This window comes from Penicillium atrosanguineum, assembly GCF_028827265.1.
Source record: "Penicillium atrosanguineum strain IBT 20685 chromosome Unknown utg000001l_segment0_segment0, whole genome shotgun sequence".
In the NCBI taxonomy this organism is placed as follows: domain Eukaryota; kingdom Fungi; phylum Ascomycota; class Eurotiomycetes; order Eurotiales; family Aspergillaceae; genus Penicillium; species Penicillium atrosanguineum.
Window position 1 is genome coordinate 1,680,135 of NW_026623133.1, and position 15,824 is coordinate 1,695,958.

At 51.1% G+C, this 15,824-nt stretch overlaps 6 protein-coding genes across 6 annotated transcripts; 3 read left to right on the forward strand and 3 right to left on the reverse strand.

Moving 5' to 3' along the window:
* Positions 1–752: 752 nt before the first annotated feature.
* On the forward strand, positions 753–1,581 carry N7443_000644 (uncharacterized protein; the record flags this gene model as incomplete). Its single annotated transcript, XM_056880700.1, has 2 exons — positions 753–1,029; positions 1,184–1,581. The coding sequence occupies 2 exons, from the start codon at positions 753–755 to the stop codon at positions 1,579–1,581; spliced, it is 675 nt and encodes a 224-aa protein (XP_056745938.1).
* Positions 1,582–3,517: 1,936 nt separating this feature from the next.
* N7443_000645 (ankyrin repeat protein) lies at positions 3,518–7,068 on the reverse strand (the record flags this gene model as incomplete). The annotated part of the gene is made up of 2 exons (XM_056880701.1): positions 3,518–6,569; positions 6,620–7,068. The coding sequence occupies 2 exons, from the start codon at positions 7,066–7,068 to the stop codon at positions 3,518–3,520; spliced, it is 3,501 nt and encodes a 1,166-aa protein (XP_056745939.1).
* A 480-nt stretch (positions 7,069–7,548) lies between these two features.
* On the reverse strand, positions 7,549–9,885 carry lysF (homoaconitase LysF; the record flags this gene model as incomplete). The annotated part of the gene is made up of 1 exon (XM_056880702.1): positions 7,549–9,885. One exon carries the CDS (start codon positions 9,883–9,885, stop codon positions 7,549–7,551), a length of 2,337 nt encoding a protein of 778 aa, XP_056745940.1.
* A 939-nt stretch (positions 9,886–10,824) lies between these two features.
* On the forward strand, positions 10,825–12,215 carry N7443_000647 (O-phospho-L-serine:2-oxoglutarate transaminase; the record flags this gene model as incomplete). Its single annotated transcript, XM_056880703.1, has 2 exons — positions 10,825–11,589; positions 11,646–12,215. 2 exons carry the CDS (start codon positions 10,825–10,827, stop codon positions 12,213–12,215), a joined length of 1,335 nt encoding a protein of 444 aa, XP_056745941.1.
* Positions 12,216–12,394: 179 nt separating this feature from the next.
* On the reverse strand, positions 12,395–13,456 carry N7443_000648 (cytochrome b5 reductase family protein; the record flags this gene model as incomplete). Its single annotated transcript, XM_056880704.1, has 1 exon — positions 12,395–13,456. One exon carries the CDS (start codon positions 13,454–13,456, stop codon positions 12,395–12,397), a length of 1,062 nt encoding a protein of 353 aa, XP_056745942.1.
* Positions 13,457–13,841: 385 nt separating this feature from the next.
* N7443_000649 (putative amino acid transporter) lies at positions 13,842–15,746 on the forward strand (the record flags this gene model as incomplete). Its single annotated transcript, XM_056880705.1, has 2 exons — positions 13,842–14,873; positions 14,931–15,746. The coding sequence occupies 2 exons, from the start codon at positions 13,842–13,844 to the stop codon at positions 15,744–15,746; spliced, it is 1,848 nt and encodes a 615-aa protein (XP_056745943.1).
* Positions 15,747–15,824: the final 78 nt, after the last annotated feature.

Genomic DNA, 15,824 nt, shown 5'->3' on the forward strand with positions numbered 1-15,824 from the left:
ATCCAGACTGAAATCAAGATCTTGATACAAGGTATAGTTGGCTATTTTTGTTGAAGTTGTACAGCGCAGAGCCTGAGCCCGGTTAGGAATATGCGCATAATGGAGGCGTTTTAGGAGCCATCGAAAGCGGATGGATTTCACTCACCACCTAGGTACGTACAGCCCGATCGAGAAGATAATCTAAGAGGTCCTAAAGGTATTGTGATTTTGGTCCACCCCAAGCTATTTCTAGAAGCTTGGCCGAAGGGCTTCTAAACATCAATTTGCTGCATTCCAGTATTTCATTTCAAACACCTCTTCTGATACACCCGGAAGACAAGGTATAACATAACAGCTCGTTCAGGTGTATCCAGGTTATCTCCTGGGTCAAGATGTCAGAGTCTATGACCACGATGTTTCAGATACTGAAGAGACTGAAAAGTGATGTTGATGTGGATAGAAAAACGGGCCTAAGTAGGTCGATAGAAGAGTAAAGTAGAATGAATTGTTGATTTCTAGGGTCCTTCCGCAGCGAATGGCCTCGCCGCGAGTTGAATAAGTCAACTAACGAGATGATGAAACAGCCACTGCCATTCTTTATCCGTGCTGTTGTTCAACGCCGCAACTCCGTTGGATCTGTGCGTGATCATTTCCCATTATTATGCCTTCCCTTCCCATCCAGTTCTCATCTTCACTCTGGCCTATCCCATCACTCTGCACTGCTATCAAACTCCGTCAAGAGCCAAGTCCGGGTTTCCAGGCACTTGCTCAGCATGCCGCACGTTTTCGGCCGCTACGTGCTGCTTGACGATGATGGCAACTACAACTGCGGGATCTGCGATAGACGGTTCTACTCCAAATTAGCCATCTATGCCCACTGTCGCAACACCGGTAAACATGACTGGTGCGAGAGTTGCGAACGCGTCTTTGTGACTGAGGACTCCAAGCTGGCCCACCTCCGATTCTCATTCAGCCATAACTTCTGCAACGTTTGTGACCATGACTTCACCAGTTACCAGAACCTGAAGCAGCACCAGTCTCTTGCCCATTGTATGTGTGACAGATGCGATGTTCCTTGCTACACACCGAGGTGGCTCCGGGACCATACCGTCTCCTCACATTTTGGCTGCGAGATATGCTTCCAATCTTTCGAAGGTGACAACGGCCTTTTTCATGTAAGATATTCGATCTTTTTCCTCTGGAGCGAGCTACCGACTAACACTTATCGTATCACTGCAGCATATGAAGGTTCACGAGGAGAAGAACATTGAATGTCCAGCCTGTGACAAAGACTTTTGCCGCTTCTCGTACCTCCTGTTGCATATTGAACGGAGTCGCTGCTTTCCAATCAATCGAATCGAGGGCCTGATAAACGGGTACGAAGAGGGCCACTTCGACTGTCAACCCGATGACTTGTCTGAGTGTTCGTTCTACTGTCAGAACTGTGATAGCAAGTTTCGCCGTTTGTCTGGTCTCTTTCAACATGTTGAAGATACCAAAGATTGCTCATATCTACTACGACCCACAGGCAATGGTGATGATCTCGAGTCTCTGAGACAGTACATTCTCGAAACCCTTGCGTATGAGGTCGAAGGTTATTGATTCTCAATGGAAACTTACCGCGCGTGGAAAACCCATATGCCATGTAGTACCTGGAGGATAGGGGGGTGGGGGTATTGACAAGTCCAAAAGTGCAGATCGACGCTCTGGAGAAATCGAAATATCATTGAGCGAGAAGTGATGTACAATAACCAATCCTGGTCCCAAATTGACAGGTACTCAGCTTTTCTATGTTTGTATATGTGTATGTTTGGAGTGCCTAGAAGCTCCATGTTCCATGGCCGCCTTCCCACTAAACCTCCACGTACCGCCCAACGCACACCGCACACCGCACACCGCACACCTCATGCCTCACACCTCCGGCAGTACTCCCAACTTCACTCTATCGCCAACCAGGTACTCTTAGCCACAGGCCATCGGCTATCATGGTTACAGTATTTGGTCGCTACGTTGTGGTTTGCGATCATGAAACCTATATCTGCCAACCATGTCTCAGATCGTTCCACTCTAAGTCGGCCATCCTGGCCCATTGTCGCTCGACCAGCGCCCATGAATGGTGCGAAAGGTGCAAACGTGTCTTTTTGACCGAGCATGCGAAGCAGAATCATATCAAGCTATCTAGTTCGCATTCAATCTGTATTCTTTGCGATCACCGCCCAGACTTTGCCAGTCGTTCGCAGCTAGATGAGCACTGTGATGATGTCCACTTCCCCTGTCGAAATGGAAAGTGCAATATTGTCTTCCGTACCAATTTTGGCCTTAGAGAGCACCTGTTATCTAAGCATTTCGCCTGCGAGGAATGCCTACGGATCTTCGATAGCCAAAACAGCCATGACCAAGTCAGATACCCCCACCGCCTAATAGAATCCCTGACTGATATGTTTTGATCATATAGCACATGAAATCTCATGCAGTCAAAAAGTTGGAGTGCCCAGTCTGCGATAGAAGCTTTGCTAGACTGTCGTTTGTTCTCTTGCATCTTGAGCGGAGCCGCTGCAGTTCGATTCAGGAAGTCAATGGGCTGGCTTCTGAGATTGTAAATCACAGCTACCACCTAAACAATTTCATCAATGACGACGGAATGTTCTGCTGTGAGAATTGTGACTCTAGCTTTGTTAACCTGTCAAGTCTCTACCAGCATGTTGGAGACACCCCGGACTGTTCAACCGCCTTGCAACGCTCTGGAAGTCTGCATTCTGTTGCGCAATACATTTTCCGCAATATTCGATGATTGATAATTTGACCGAAGACTCGAACCCAAACTGAAAGGAATCCAACTACATCTAGACACGCATATACCTGGGCCCCTCTTTGAACCTTCATGTATATTAACCCAGTTTTGATCACAAATATATAGCCCTATCGAGAATCTTTTCTCTGTTCCTCAGTTCTTTCTACACCACCCTATCAACCTTTCCATCGAAGATCAAATCACTGTCGACTTTGGTTGAACAGGCCCAGCTCCTGCTTACAAGAACATAGACCAGAGACTAAAACCAGGTAAGCTGCAAGTTCATGCGTAACATGGACCACGGCCGTTAAACCACTCACACAATAAGACTCTTCTTCTGTGACCATTGCGATTATTGCTTCGACTGCTTATCCAGATTGTACGCCCACACCGAGGACTCCATGGCCTGTTGCCCTCTTATGCAGTCATCCGATTCAATGCTCAAGGCTCAAGTCAAGAACCTTTGGCACAGAATTCTATAATAGTGCTACCTGAATGGCGACAGGTAACAAGCTATGATTATCGGTGTCTGAAACGAACACAAATTATCGGTGTCTGAAACGAACACAAGGAAAGCAAATGATAAGTTCAACCTCGAAACATCCGATTCGCGGGGATTGAAAAGTTGGAGACTAAGGTCATCTTATGATCTGAATCGGGAACAAGGATATCGGGGGCAATATTATCACGTACTTTGCTTACCTATATTCAACTATCAGTGCAAGATCAAGTAATTATGAACTATGCTCAAACAAGCGTGACCTTTTCATGGCTCTCCAAATGTGTCGGCATCCCGGGCTCCTCCCCTTCGGGCGCCGTATAAACAGAAGATATCGAGTCTGTATCAGAACTATCATCGTATCGACCCTCATCAAGGCCTTCAGAGCCAGTCCTGGACACCGTATACTGTCTTGCCAGAAGCGATCCTGGGATCTGCGATATCTCAACAAACCGTTCCGAATTCAAAGGCGATATCTTTAGAGAAGTTTGATTTCCCGTGCGATATGGCAACGATTGTGGTGGATGTATAGACGGAGATGGAGGTGGAGGTAATGAAATTGGCGAGTAATTTGCGTGAACTCGAGGCAGATTGTGACTTGGAAATCTTGTTGGGCTTCTTCTTCCTCTGTGCTGTTGAGATTGTGACCCAGGCGTTCCTTGAGTCTCCCTGGCCAAAGCGGCAATTCGATCATTGGTTAAAGGAGCTGTTGGCTCGTTGCTTTGTCTCGTTTTGAGAATACCCGTGCGTGAAATGTCGCGAGCAAGTGCGGCATGAACGTTGGTTGGTGTATTCTCTGGGCCTATTGAACGTGTACTCGAAGAGTCCAGGTCCAAGCTTCCTGGAAGCTCTTGGGGAGTGGAGCTGTCTGCTTCATAAGCAGTAGGGATGGGAATAGAATAGTGAAAGACCGGCGGTCTATACGCTGTTGTTATTGAATGGTGCGGACTTGATGCTTGAGGCATTGGCGAATGTGTGGGGAATTGTGCCGGCAAATTGACAGAAGGCTGATCCAGATGTTGACTTAGTCTTTGTGAAGGATGTTGAAAATAATTTTGAGTGGAGTTTGATGTTGAAGATGTCGTATATGAATTGGCAGGATTCAAAGTCTGCTTCAGTAGCTGCAAGACTTCAATCTTCTTATCCTCAGAAACACTAGGTGACCATCCAATCGTCTTAGGAATGCTCATGAGATCAGTCTTCCCTGTTTCGAGAATGTTACTGCGAGATAGTATAAATTCCAAGATATCTGCATGGCCATGGTGTGCAGCGTGGTGGTATGGTTGCCATCCTGTCTCGTCTTTCTTCAAAGCTGATGCACCCCGATTCAATAAAAGGGAGCACAAATTCAAATGGCCTCCCTGAGCAGCCAGGCATAGAGGAGAGTCCTCGCGAAGACTAGTCTCGAACTTCATTGAAAGCGGCGATCCCCGATCAAGTAACCTTTGAACAGTGGCCGTGTGTCCGTAGCGACTTGCTACGCAAAGAGCCCGATCACCGACGCCGTTTCGAGCATTGAGAGAGGCGCCTTTGTCACACAACAAGTCTAGAATATGGATTGATCCTTTAGATGCGACAATGTGCAAAGAACGTTGCTCATGCTGAGACTCCGCCGCCTCAATATCGGCGCCTGATAGAAGTAGGAGGTTTGCAATTTCGAAGCTGTCTGCCATGCAAGCATAGTGAAGCGCTGTAAGACCTGTGTTGCAGCGTCTGTCAAGGGACATTCCTTTGCGTTGTAATAACTCCACCACGGCGAAGTTGGACTGCATGACTGCCAAGTGTAGAGCTGTCCTGCCACTTTCATTGGCCATGTCAAGTAGTACTTTCTTCTTCTCACTCAGGATCCGGACGGTCTCTTCATGGCCATTATAAGCAGCCCAGTGGAGAGCGGTCATACCTGTATCGTCGGTTTTTCGAGAAGATGCCTTTCGCTTCAGAAGGAACTCAACTGCCTGCGAACTTCCAGCTTCGGCTGCACATATCAAGGGTGTTTTGCGATCGTCTCCAAGTGCTTCGATGTTTGCTTTGTTGTCCAGAAGAATTTTCATGACCTCCAAGTGGCCCTCTCTGCAAGCATAGTGCAGAGCCGTCATCATGGTGCCATCTTTGGCCTCCACATCGGCACCGTAACGAACCATAAGCCACACAATCTCATGATCTCCTCGCTTTGCAGCTGCATGAAGAGCAGTGAGTTGCTTCTCTGCTCGAGCATTCACCTGGGCATGATAGTTGAGCAAGACTAGTAATGCGTCTGCCTGGCCGTAGTCCGCGGCAATGCGCAACGCAGTCTCGCCCCGAGGGGTTTGAACTTCCATGAGATCGCTCTCTACCACCAGAAGCTCCACAGCACCGTAGTGTCCACGAGAGGCGGCGAGATGAAGTGCTGTCCAGCCGGATCCATCAGTCACGGCGACTTGTGCATTATTGCGCAGCAGCAGATCAACTATATCTTCTTTGCCACAATGTGCTGCAATGAGAAGAGCGTTCCTGCCCCACGTCGTATCTCGTACCTCCAGATCATTGCCCTGGATTACAAGCCGCTCAATGTCCTCTCGAGTACCAGATTGGGCTGCCTTGACAATTTCAGGTAAGAAAATTGCGTCTTTGGAGGTGAGGTCAATGCTGGTGTTGAAATCGGCTCCTAGCTGACGCCTTCTTCTGCCAGAAGCGGAGCTATTGGACAAACTAGGTGAGGCCCCATGAGACGGGCTCAAAGTTGAAGCGGTCCGAGTACTGGGGCGTCCCATGAGACCTTTGATTTTGTCCAATGTGGATCCAGATCGTCGCAATGATCGAGATGGAACTTTTGAGTCGGAGACATGTCTCTGCAAGCTGCCCAGGTTTGGCCGACGCGAAACATCTCCTATCGACACGCTCTTACTATGCACTGGATGGTGCACTGGTCCGGATGGACTTCTTGGTACAACATAATTGCCTTCCTGCTGTGGAGATATTTTCAACGAGGGAATAGTCATATTGCTGGTTGCTGGGCTACTGCTTCGCGTCTCATTGGTAAACGGGCTCCGATTACTGCTAGGGACAGTCGGAGGAGTCTCAACCGTTGCAAAAGTAGACACTCGCTGTTTTTGAGCCCATTGATACACCGGTGACTCTTCCAATGTCTGGTTGAAATCAACAGACCGGGCACTGATTGATTGGCGACGGCTCTGCGAGACGCTTGTCGCGTATGACGATCCGCGAGCCGACAATATAGTAGCAGTGTCATCCGCGACTCTATGGATTATTCGACGAGTGTTCGGTGTTCTGAGCATCCTCATTTGTTCCGTGAATGAGCGGCTATAAAATTTAGTACTCAGGCGCCATTGTTTTGGGTCCGATCATCTCACCATTGACAGACTTGTAGCAGAAGCTGCAGAGCGCTAACCTGAGCGTGGAGCTTCTCCTGGTGCCCCCTCATGGTTTCTTCGCTCCATACAATTCGCATGCGAGCGCGGAAACCGGTGAATTGTTCCTCGTGGATGCCTTGCACCAAGTGTGATATATCGTGGGAGACCACTTCCATAACGACCCGACAGCCTTCCATGGCGACTGCCAGGTCTCGGTTGTATTCGTCAGACGACGGTCCATCGGTGCCATTGGTGCGCGTCCATTCCTTCAGGCCGGTTAGAGCTGTACTAATGCAGCTCAGCTCTTGGATCAGCGATTGGATGGTGAGGTCAGCATCCTTGAATTTCCCGTATAGCTGGTTCAGATCATGCACCGTTGAAGCGATGGCCTGCACCACCTGAACACCCCCGAGACGATTCCAAAGGCAGTGACCGGATCCATGGTTCATGACGGGAGCGGGAGTATCCCAGGATTCAGTCCTGGGGGATGTTTCTGCTTATGGCGCACAGAGCGGGGGTGCACCTGCACTAGCTTCGGGGCGGAGCTGAGGCGGTGCATTCCAGCTGAACGCGATATATAAGGTTCCTGTGTAGACATGGACACAATTCTGCATTATTTAGCTTAGTGTCATATCTGTACTTCCAGTTCATGACATGTTGCAACAGGAGTCCACTTAAGCTCGGCATTTCTTTGGTGGCTGTTAATGCTCTCCACTCCACAGGGTCCTCTTTGTGGGTCATTTTCAAGCTTGATAGGATCTTGTTATGATGCAAATGAATTCAATTCTTTTGTACAGGTCCTATATAAGTCCCAAAAACTATTTTCAGCCCAGCAGGCTGCGTCTATATAAACCAAAGCTCGGGTATCACGTCAAAAACGCCGCATTCCGGGGCAAACCAAGACTCAATCTCAGACTAAAGACTCAAATTTAAGCCTCGATGGCGTTCTTGACCCACTTCTCCAGGCCACCTTTGGCGATGATCTCCTGCACGTTTGGGGGCAGCTCGCCGACCTTGTGAGTCCATTTGGCACCGCCCTCGCCCTCCTGCACCTCAATCTGGCTGCGACGCACATTCCAGGTCAGGGTCCAGCCGGTACGGCGGGTAAGCGCCTTGTCATCGCCGAAGGTCTCGCGGAGTCGGCTGATCAGGCGGGGAATCTCGAGACCCATCAGGGCGTTGTTGATAGAGTTACGCGAGAAGATGTTGCCGAAGCTACCGGCCACGACGAGAGGGATCTGCTTGGCCAGAATAGCAGTGGCGGCTTGCTCACGAGAGCTACCGCAGCCGAAGTTGTAGCCAGTGACCAGGATGTCGCCGGGCTTGGCGAGAGTTGAGAACTCGGTGTCGTAGTTGGACATACAGACCTGGGCCATGGTCTCCACGGGGACGTTATCTTGGTAGGTGTACTTGCCGGGGTAGATACCGTCGGTGTTGATGTTATCTCCGTCACAGAAAACAATCTCGCCGGAGACACGCTCGGGGAACCCAGGGTACACATCAGTCAAGGCACCCTCGGAAGGAGCCTCTTCCACCGCAGCGTCAGCAGTAGGCTCAGGGGCGAACTTCTTCTCGCCGTCAGCCACGATGTCATCGAGCTGACCGATGATCTTCTCCAGCTGCTCGTCCATGGTGAGCATGCGGTCTTCTTCCTTGATGCCGTCACCCTCCCCACGAACAACGCCGGTCCAGCCCTCAGGGGACTTGTACCAGCCGGGGCCGGAGAGCTTTCCGCTCAGGGCACTGGCAGCAACGACTTCGGGGCTGCCCAGGTAGGCCTTGGCGTCGGTGCTACCCATGCGGCCCTTGAAGTTACGGTTGGAAGCACTGATACCAACCTCGCCAGGCTCGAGCAGACCGGTACCGAGACCAATGCAGGGACCACAGCCAGCCGGGAGAGTAGTAGCTCCGGCATCGAGAAGAACCTGCCAGTCACCGGCCTCCTCGGCGGCGATCTGCTCGGGAATAGAAGCAGCAGCAATGTAGAACTGAACACCGTCTGCAATCTTAGGAATTTTGCCATCGTTCTTCTCGGCGGCTTCCTTGAACACACGGGCCGCGGCAGCAATATCTGATGCACGCGAGTTGGTGCAAGAGACGAGGTAGGCCTTGTTGACGGGGATGTTGGCAGCCTCCAACTCGCTAAGAGGAGTCGCGACCTTGACCGAGTTGGGACCGGACACATAAGGGGTAAGGGAAGATAGGTTCAAGTAGAGCTCCTTGGCGTACTTAGCACCCTTGTCCGCAATGAGAGGGTTGGCGAAGAGCTCGTCCAAGATGGGGTGAGTGAATCGCTCAGCGGCCTTGGTCTTATAGGGACCGTCAGCCAAGCCCATAGCGGCAGTAGTAGCCTTCGCCTTTAACCAGCCTTTAAGAACGCCATCAAGAGGGAACAATCCGGACAAAGCACCCCATTCAGTGGTCATGTTGGCAATGGTCAGACGGTCGTCTACAGAGAGACTCCACATGGCCTCCTCAGAACCGGTAAACTCAATAGCGTGGTTCAAAACGTCATCCTTGCCAAAGAGTCCGCAAAGAGCAACAATCACATCCTTACCAGTAACACCAGGGGGCAAAACTCCGGATAGGTTGACCCTAGCCACCGGGGGAATCTGCCACCAAGTCTTACCAGTCGCCCAGATACTGGCGCCATCGGTACGCACAATGGGGGTACCTAGACAACCGACACCGCCGTACATGTTACTGTGGCTATCCGAGGCCACGACCAATGTACCGGGCCAGGCGAATCCCTCTTCGACCATAATCTGATGACCAATTCCTCGGCCGGCCGGGTAGAACTCGACACCGTGCAGCTTAGCAAAGCTCTCAATTTGCTGGTACTTCTGCAGGTTCTTCTCGGACTTGTTCTGTACGTCGTGATCGAGGGTCATGACGATCTGGCTCGGGTCGTGCAGTTTGGAAGCGCCAATGGACATGAACTTCAGTGCTACGGGCCACGAGTTGTCGTGGGTCATACAGCGATGGGGAGAGATGGTGACATAGTCGCCGGACTTCACAAATTTGTCCTTGGCTAGGCCGACGGAGTATTGCTGTACAATCTTTTCGGTGAGGGTTTGGGGTGTGGCCTTAGAGGTCCGCAGCGACGAGAAAAGGGCGGCGGCAGCAGGGTCATCCAGCTGGGAATGGAAGGCCTGGCTCAAGATGACGCGGGAGGTAGCGAATGTTCGACGCATGGATCTGGGGACCGGGCTGCGCATAGCCCAGCGCCGGCCAGAGTTGGTGGACGGCATCAATCGGGACTGCATTGGGAATTAGGGTCGGATTCAGGGGAGGTTTTCGGGGTGCATTGAAACTTACAGTCATTATGCCCACCGACTCAAGTCCAAGTATACAGATACAAAGATCTAGGAAGTTCCAAGCAGAGAAGAAAACCCCCCCAGTCGTCCGGCAAATGAGCAGCGATATTTACGGCGATGACTCATCGCTCTCATCATTGGTCAATGATGGCAAACAGTGCAAACATATATCACGTGTTTGCGTCCGATCCGCCGATGTCGGCTTCATTTTTGGAGTATGAGGCCAATTGGTGCATTTAAAGGCCAAAATAGCCATTTAGGAGAAGTTGAGTAGTAGAATCAAATAATAAAATGGTAATCGATACCATAGTACCATTATCTAAACTTTCTCAGGCTCTTAAATTGACTCTATCAATGTAATCTAAGTGGCTCCGCTTCTATGAGATAATGGTGGTGGGAATGATCTAGTTATTGTTGCATCCCCACGGGCAGGTACTGGAATTGAATGTTATACGGAGATTATTACCGATTATTGAAACAATATGTTTGCGAAACTGAGATTCAGTATTGAACCTGAAAGAACTCGATGCCCTGTGCCATTACATAGCTTGACTAACTTATGTTTCTATGCTGAACTTCGTCCAACGCCTTCGTGATGGCTTCTCTAATACCCTGCACTTAATTGACTCATACCCCGCCATTGCCGCCAAAATCCGTTTATTGTCCACATGGACGTAAGAAAATATTCTAGTGAACGGGCTGGAATGAAATTGTAGACCGGGTAATGTCCGTACGGTAAATAATATTAGTGACTCAATTGCAGTGGTGACTCCAAGGTTGATCCACCAAGGTGCGGCGGTCCACCCGAGATCTTTTTCTGTCCCGCTGCCTTTTACCTTCCTTTCTACGCTCGAGATACCCCAACTTCCCTATCCAACACACCTCAAAATGCCCAGCCGGCAAGAAGTCTCCTACTTTGGAGCTGGTCCAGCCCCCCTCCCGACTCCGGTCGTCGAGGCTGGCGCGAAAGCCTTCGTCAACTACAATGACTGTGGTCTCGGTCTCGGCGAGATCTCCCATCGTTCGCCTACCGCAAACAAGATTCTCGAAGACGCAAAGGCCAATCTAGCCACCCTGCTTGATATCCCCGACAACTATGAGATTCTGTTTATGCAGGCTGGTGGCAGTGGCGGGTTCAGCGCTGTCGTACAGAACCTCGTCTCTGTCTGGATTGAGCGCCGCCGCCGCCGGGCTGAAGCGGATGTGCAGAAGGCCAACCCCGGTGCTGAGAAGGCTCAGGTTGATGAACTGATTTTTCAAAGACTCCAGAAGGAGGTTAATGAGGAGCTGAAGCTCGATTATCTCGTGACTGGATCTTGGTCGCTGAAGGCTTCGCAGGAAGCTACCAAGCTCGTCGGCTCAAAATACGTGAATGTTGCTCTGGATGCTCGCAAGGCTAATGAGGGCAAGTTCGGTAAGATCCCCGCGGAGGAGACTTGGTCATTGACCCCCACCAAGCGTGAGGGTGGTAAGGGCTCTGCCTTTGTCTACTTCTGCGATAACGAGACGGTGGATGGTGTTGAGTTCCAGAGCTTCCCCAAGTCCCTTGAGGCACAGGGCCAGGATGAGGAGGATGAGCGCCTTATTGTGGCTGATATGAGCTCCAACTTCATTAGCCGCAAGGTTGACGTCAGCAAATATGCTGTGATCTTCGTACGTTATATCCAGTATCACCTTGCTCAAGCACATCTAACGGACAAATTTCACAGGGCGGCGCACAAAAGAACATTGGTGTTACTGGTATCACTATTGCCATTGTTCGCAAGGACCTCCTTCCTCCTCAGACCGCGACTCCCCCGCCTGCGCTTCTGCACCGGTTGAACATCGGTGGTCTCCCTGGCCCCGTTGTGCTTGATTATGCCACTATTGCCAAGAACAACTCCCTCTACAATACCCTCCCTATCTTCAATCTCTGGATTGCCGGTCAGGTCATGGCCGACCTTGTCTCTGCTTTTGGTGTGCAGAAGGTCAGCGGACAGGAGGAGATTGCCGATAAGAAGTCCAATCTCATCTACGGAGCTCTGGACAAGTACCCCCAGGTGTACCAGGTTGTGCCTGACAAGAGTGTCCGCAGCCGCATGAACATCTGCTTCCGTGTTAGCGGCGGCAATGATGCGAAGGAGAAGGAGTTCCTGGCTGGTGCCGAGAAGCGCCTCCTCCAGGGTCTCAAGGGTCACCGCAGCGTTGGCGGTATGCGCGCCAGCAACTACAACGCAGTTCCCCTGGAGAACGTGCAGAAGCTGGTGCAGTACCTTGAGGACTTTGCCACTGGACAGTAGACTGCCCTGGTGGCAGTTGTATTATCAATGTGATGAAGATTCAATTGGGCATTTCTTGCCGAAAATTGGTGACAACATGGGACGCTCAGGTCCAGGGCAGTTGCGACTATTCAATACAACTCCCCAGATATGCTATATGCGGAGAAAAGAAATTTATGATACAAATGACCTGAAAACAATCAGAGTTTCCACACCCCCCAGTCCTTGAGATTGAGTTCCTTGATGATTCCCATTAGGGGTCCCTGTAGCTCCTGTCCTTGTGCCCAGACTTTGGGACCGGCCATATAGCTGATGAAACCTTCAGGGCCTGAAACCAATATCATTTTGCTCTTGCGCAACCCATCTGTAGGGCCTGTGGACTCGATGAGCTTGGAGATATCTTGCTTTCCAATGAACCTGTTCTCCTCGTCCAAGAAATAGTCCACCGTAATCTGCTCTGGGTATTGGGATTTGAGAGCCTCTAGCTCCTTTACAATGAGAGAAGTGGCCTGCTTCGGGGAGACTGCCGCAACAGCCCGAGTGCTGGAGGGAGTGCTCTCGGAAGAGCCAAACCACCCCGAGTACCAGGATCGACGCAAGGGAGCTTTGGCTGTATCACTCTCACCGCCAATGCAATCTTCCCTCAAGCGACTAGCCCATAGAATATGTATCCTCGGTCGGTTTTCGCGAGTCGTACGGCTCAAGAGGGAATATCCCGCCTGCAAGGCCGGAGCAATACCCGTTCCGCCAGCAATGAATAGTATCTCATTCGTTTCCTTAGGGATAGCGCACTCGATTTGCGGTCCTCGCATTTCAATATCCGCACCTATTTTCAAGGTGTGCAGATATCGCGAGACTTCTCCGAACGGGTCCTTTCGAATGAAAAATCGCAGGTAGCCTTCATTTTCTTCGTCTACACTTAACGATGTAGCTGCTGTCGTCGGCAAAGGTGTATAATCGCGACCAATTTGCAACTGGGGTTGCTTGAACATCACACTCCATACCCCGGTTCGCCAGGCGTCTTCGTACACGTCGTAGTTGCTGTCGCTTGGGTATCGCGGGCGAAGCGTGAACAGGCTGCTCGTCGCAGACACAGGCTCTCTGGCCACAAGACTGTACTTTGTGAATTTTTCCGGGTTCAAAGTTCCTGATTGAGGAGTCTGCGATCGAATGTAGGCGCCGGCGCCGGCGGCCGCAGCGCTCACGAGGACGATTCCCAGCCAGCGGTTCTTCGCAGAGTTAGGGGGGAGAAGTCGATGCATAGCGTCGAGACAAAGTCACGGGCCTTATAGCAGGGCGAACCCTGCAGCATGTAGAAGAGGGATTCATGAGGTGTATAGCATGGTCCGAGAATCAAAGGATTTAAAGACCGGAAGATCAAAGAGAAGAAAGGCGGCGGGGGAATTTGGAGGCGACGATTGGGTGATCGACGGTTGAATAAAATGACACCCCTTGGCAACTAGCCTCGGCCTCACTTTTCCTTTTCCTTTCTTCAAGACCTGGGATGGATAATGGAGTGTCTTGTCGACCTCTTTTGACCAGTCCATAGTCCAGCCCAGCTCTGAATCATTGATCGCACTTCGACCTCGACCTCAAGTTCAACCCCAACCCCAACTTCGAGCCCGATCTCGACCTCGATCGCCCCTAATGTCAAGCATGCCATTCCCCCATGAGACCAGAAATGGCAACCTCACTGCCCCGCGAGACTCATTAGAGCTCGCTTCTCTCGCTTCCTCGTCGCCCGCCTCTGTCGATGGCTCCTCGCGCTCCTCCTCCCCCGATGGCATCTCTTCTTCGCGCAAACTGTCCCTCGAAGATGAAGATCCTCTAGCCGGCGAGGACGGAGATGTCTACCTCGAAGCCGGCCGCCCAAGAGGGCACAGCACCTACTCTATATCCTCCGCGTTTGATTTTGGCCGCAATCTATTCCCACTGTCGCAAACACAAGCCGCCGGCTATGCGCCCCTAGGAACCCCGTCTGCACTTGACCGACAAGGAGATGGTTCGCTGGAGCGGAATAAAACCCTTACCTATTTGAACGGCCTGTCGCTTATTGTGGGATTGATTATTGGCTCGGGTATCTTCTCATCCCCCAGTCAGGTCAACGCCAACGCGGGGTCCCCTGGTGCCTCGCTCATTGTTTGGGCGGTGGCGGGTATTCTGGCGTGGACTGGGGCAGCTAGCTATGCTGAACTGGGAGGTGCGATTCCTTTGAATGGAGGCTCGCAGGTCTACCTATCTAAGATCTTCGGCGACTTGATGGGCTTTCTGTTTACATGGTGCGCGGTGCTGGTGTTGAAGCCTGGCTCCGCAGCTATCATTTCAATTATCTTCGGAGAATACATCGTGCGAGCATTCGTCGGCGCCGACGTGGAACATATCAGCCCGTGGATCAACAAGGGTGTTGCATTCGGAGGACTTCTAGCCGTTACTCTCTTCAACTGTATCTCGACTAAGATCGCCACCCGCATCGGTGATATCTTCATGCTCTTCAAATTCGTTGCGCTAGTCGGTATCACGGTTACTGGTATCGTTGTAGCCATTACAGGTGTTTCGTCCAGCGGAAGCGCCAACCAGGAATGGAAAACAACTGGCTGGTTTGAGGGGACCAATACCGAAGTCTCCGACTTTGCAGTCGCGTTGTACGCTGGTTTGTGGGCATTTGATGGTTGGGACAATGTACGGAATCAATTTTCGTTTTCGTTTTGTGATGAAACTATACTAACGTGTTTCTAGACCAACTATGTGACCGGCGAATTCAAGAACCCCAGTCGCGACTTGCCCCGCGTGATTCACACTGCGATGCCGCTGGTTATTCTGTGCTATCTCATGGCCAATGTCTCTTATTTCCTAGTTCTGCCTCATTCGACCATTGAATCCAGCAACACCATCGCCGTCCAGTTTGGAGCAAAAGTGTTTGGATCAGTTGGTGCCGTCATTCTGGCTCTTGTGGTTGGTGCTAGTTGTTTCGGAGCTTTGAATGCTACCACCTTTACAAGTGGCCGACTTATCTATGCAGCTGGCAAGGAAGGCTACCTTCCAGCTTTATTCGGCCACATCGGCTTCTCGGCCTCGTCTTCTCCGACTCCCCCAGCGGGCAGTCGTCTCCGCCGACGCTCGTGGGCCCGCAAGTCTCTTTCTCGCGTTTTTGGTGATGAAACCAGACTTGGGTACACCCCTATAAATGCCATGGCTTTCAACGCCACCCTGACAACCATCTATATCGTCATGGGCGAGTTCAGCACCCTGGTCACCTTCTACGGTGTCGCTGGTTACACCTTTTACTTCCTCACCGTACTCGGTCTGATCGTCCTTCGCATCCGCGAGCCACATCTAGAACGTCCTTACCGCACATGGATCACCACCCCAATCATCTTCTGCTGCGTCAGCTTGTTCCTCCTAAGCCGTGCCATCATCTCCGAGCCCCTCCAGACCCTGATTGTGGTCGCCTTTCTCATCACCGGTGTGCCAGTATACTACTGGCGTATTTACAAACGGGACGGAAAGACCGCTACCACGGGCTGGAAGTTCTGGAAATGGCGCGCTCGGTAGTAAACTCTGTCTTGCTATCACTATGTTTAATGATTTGATACCCATGCATATAAACCCGGGTGTATGGTGAGAGTTGAT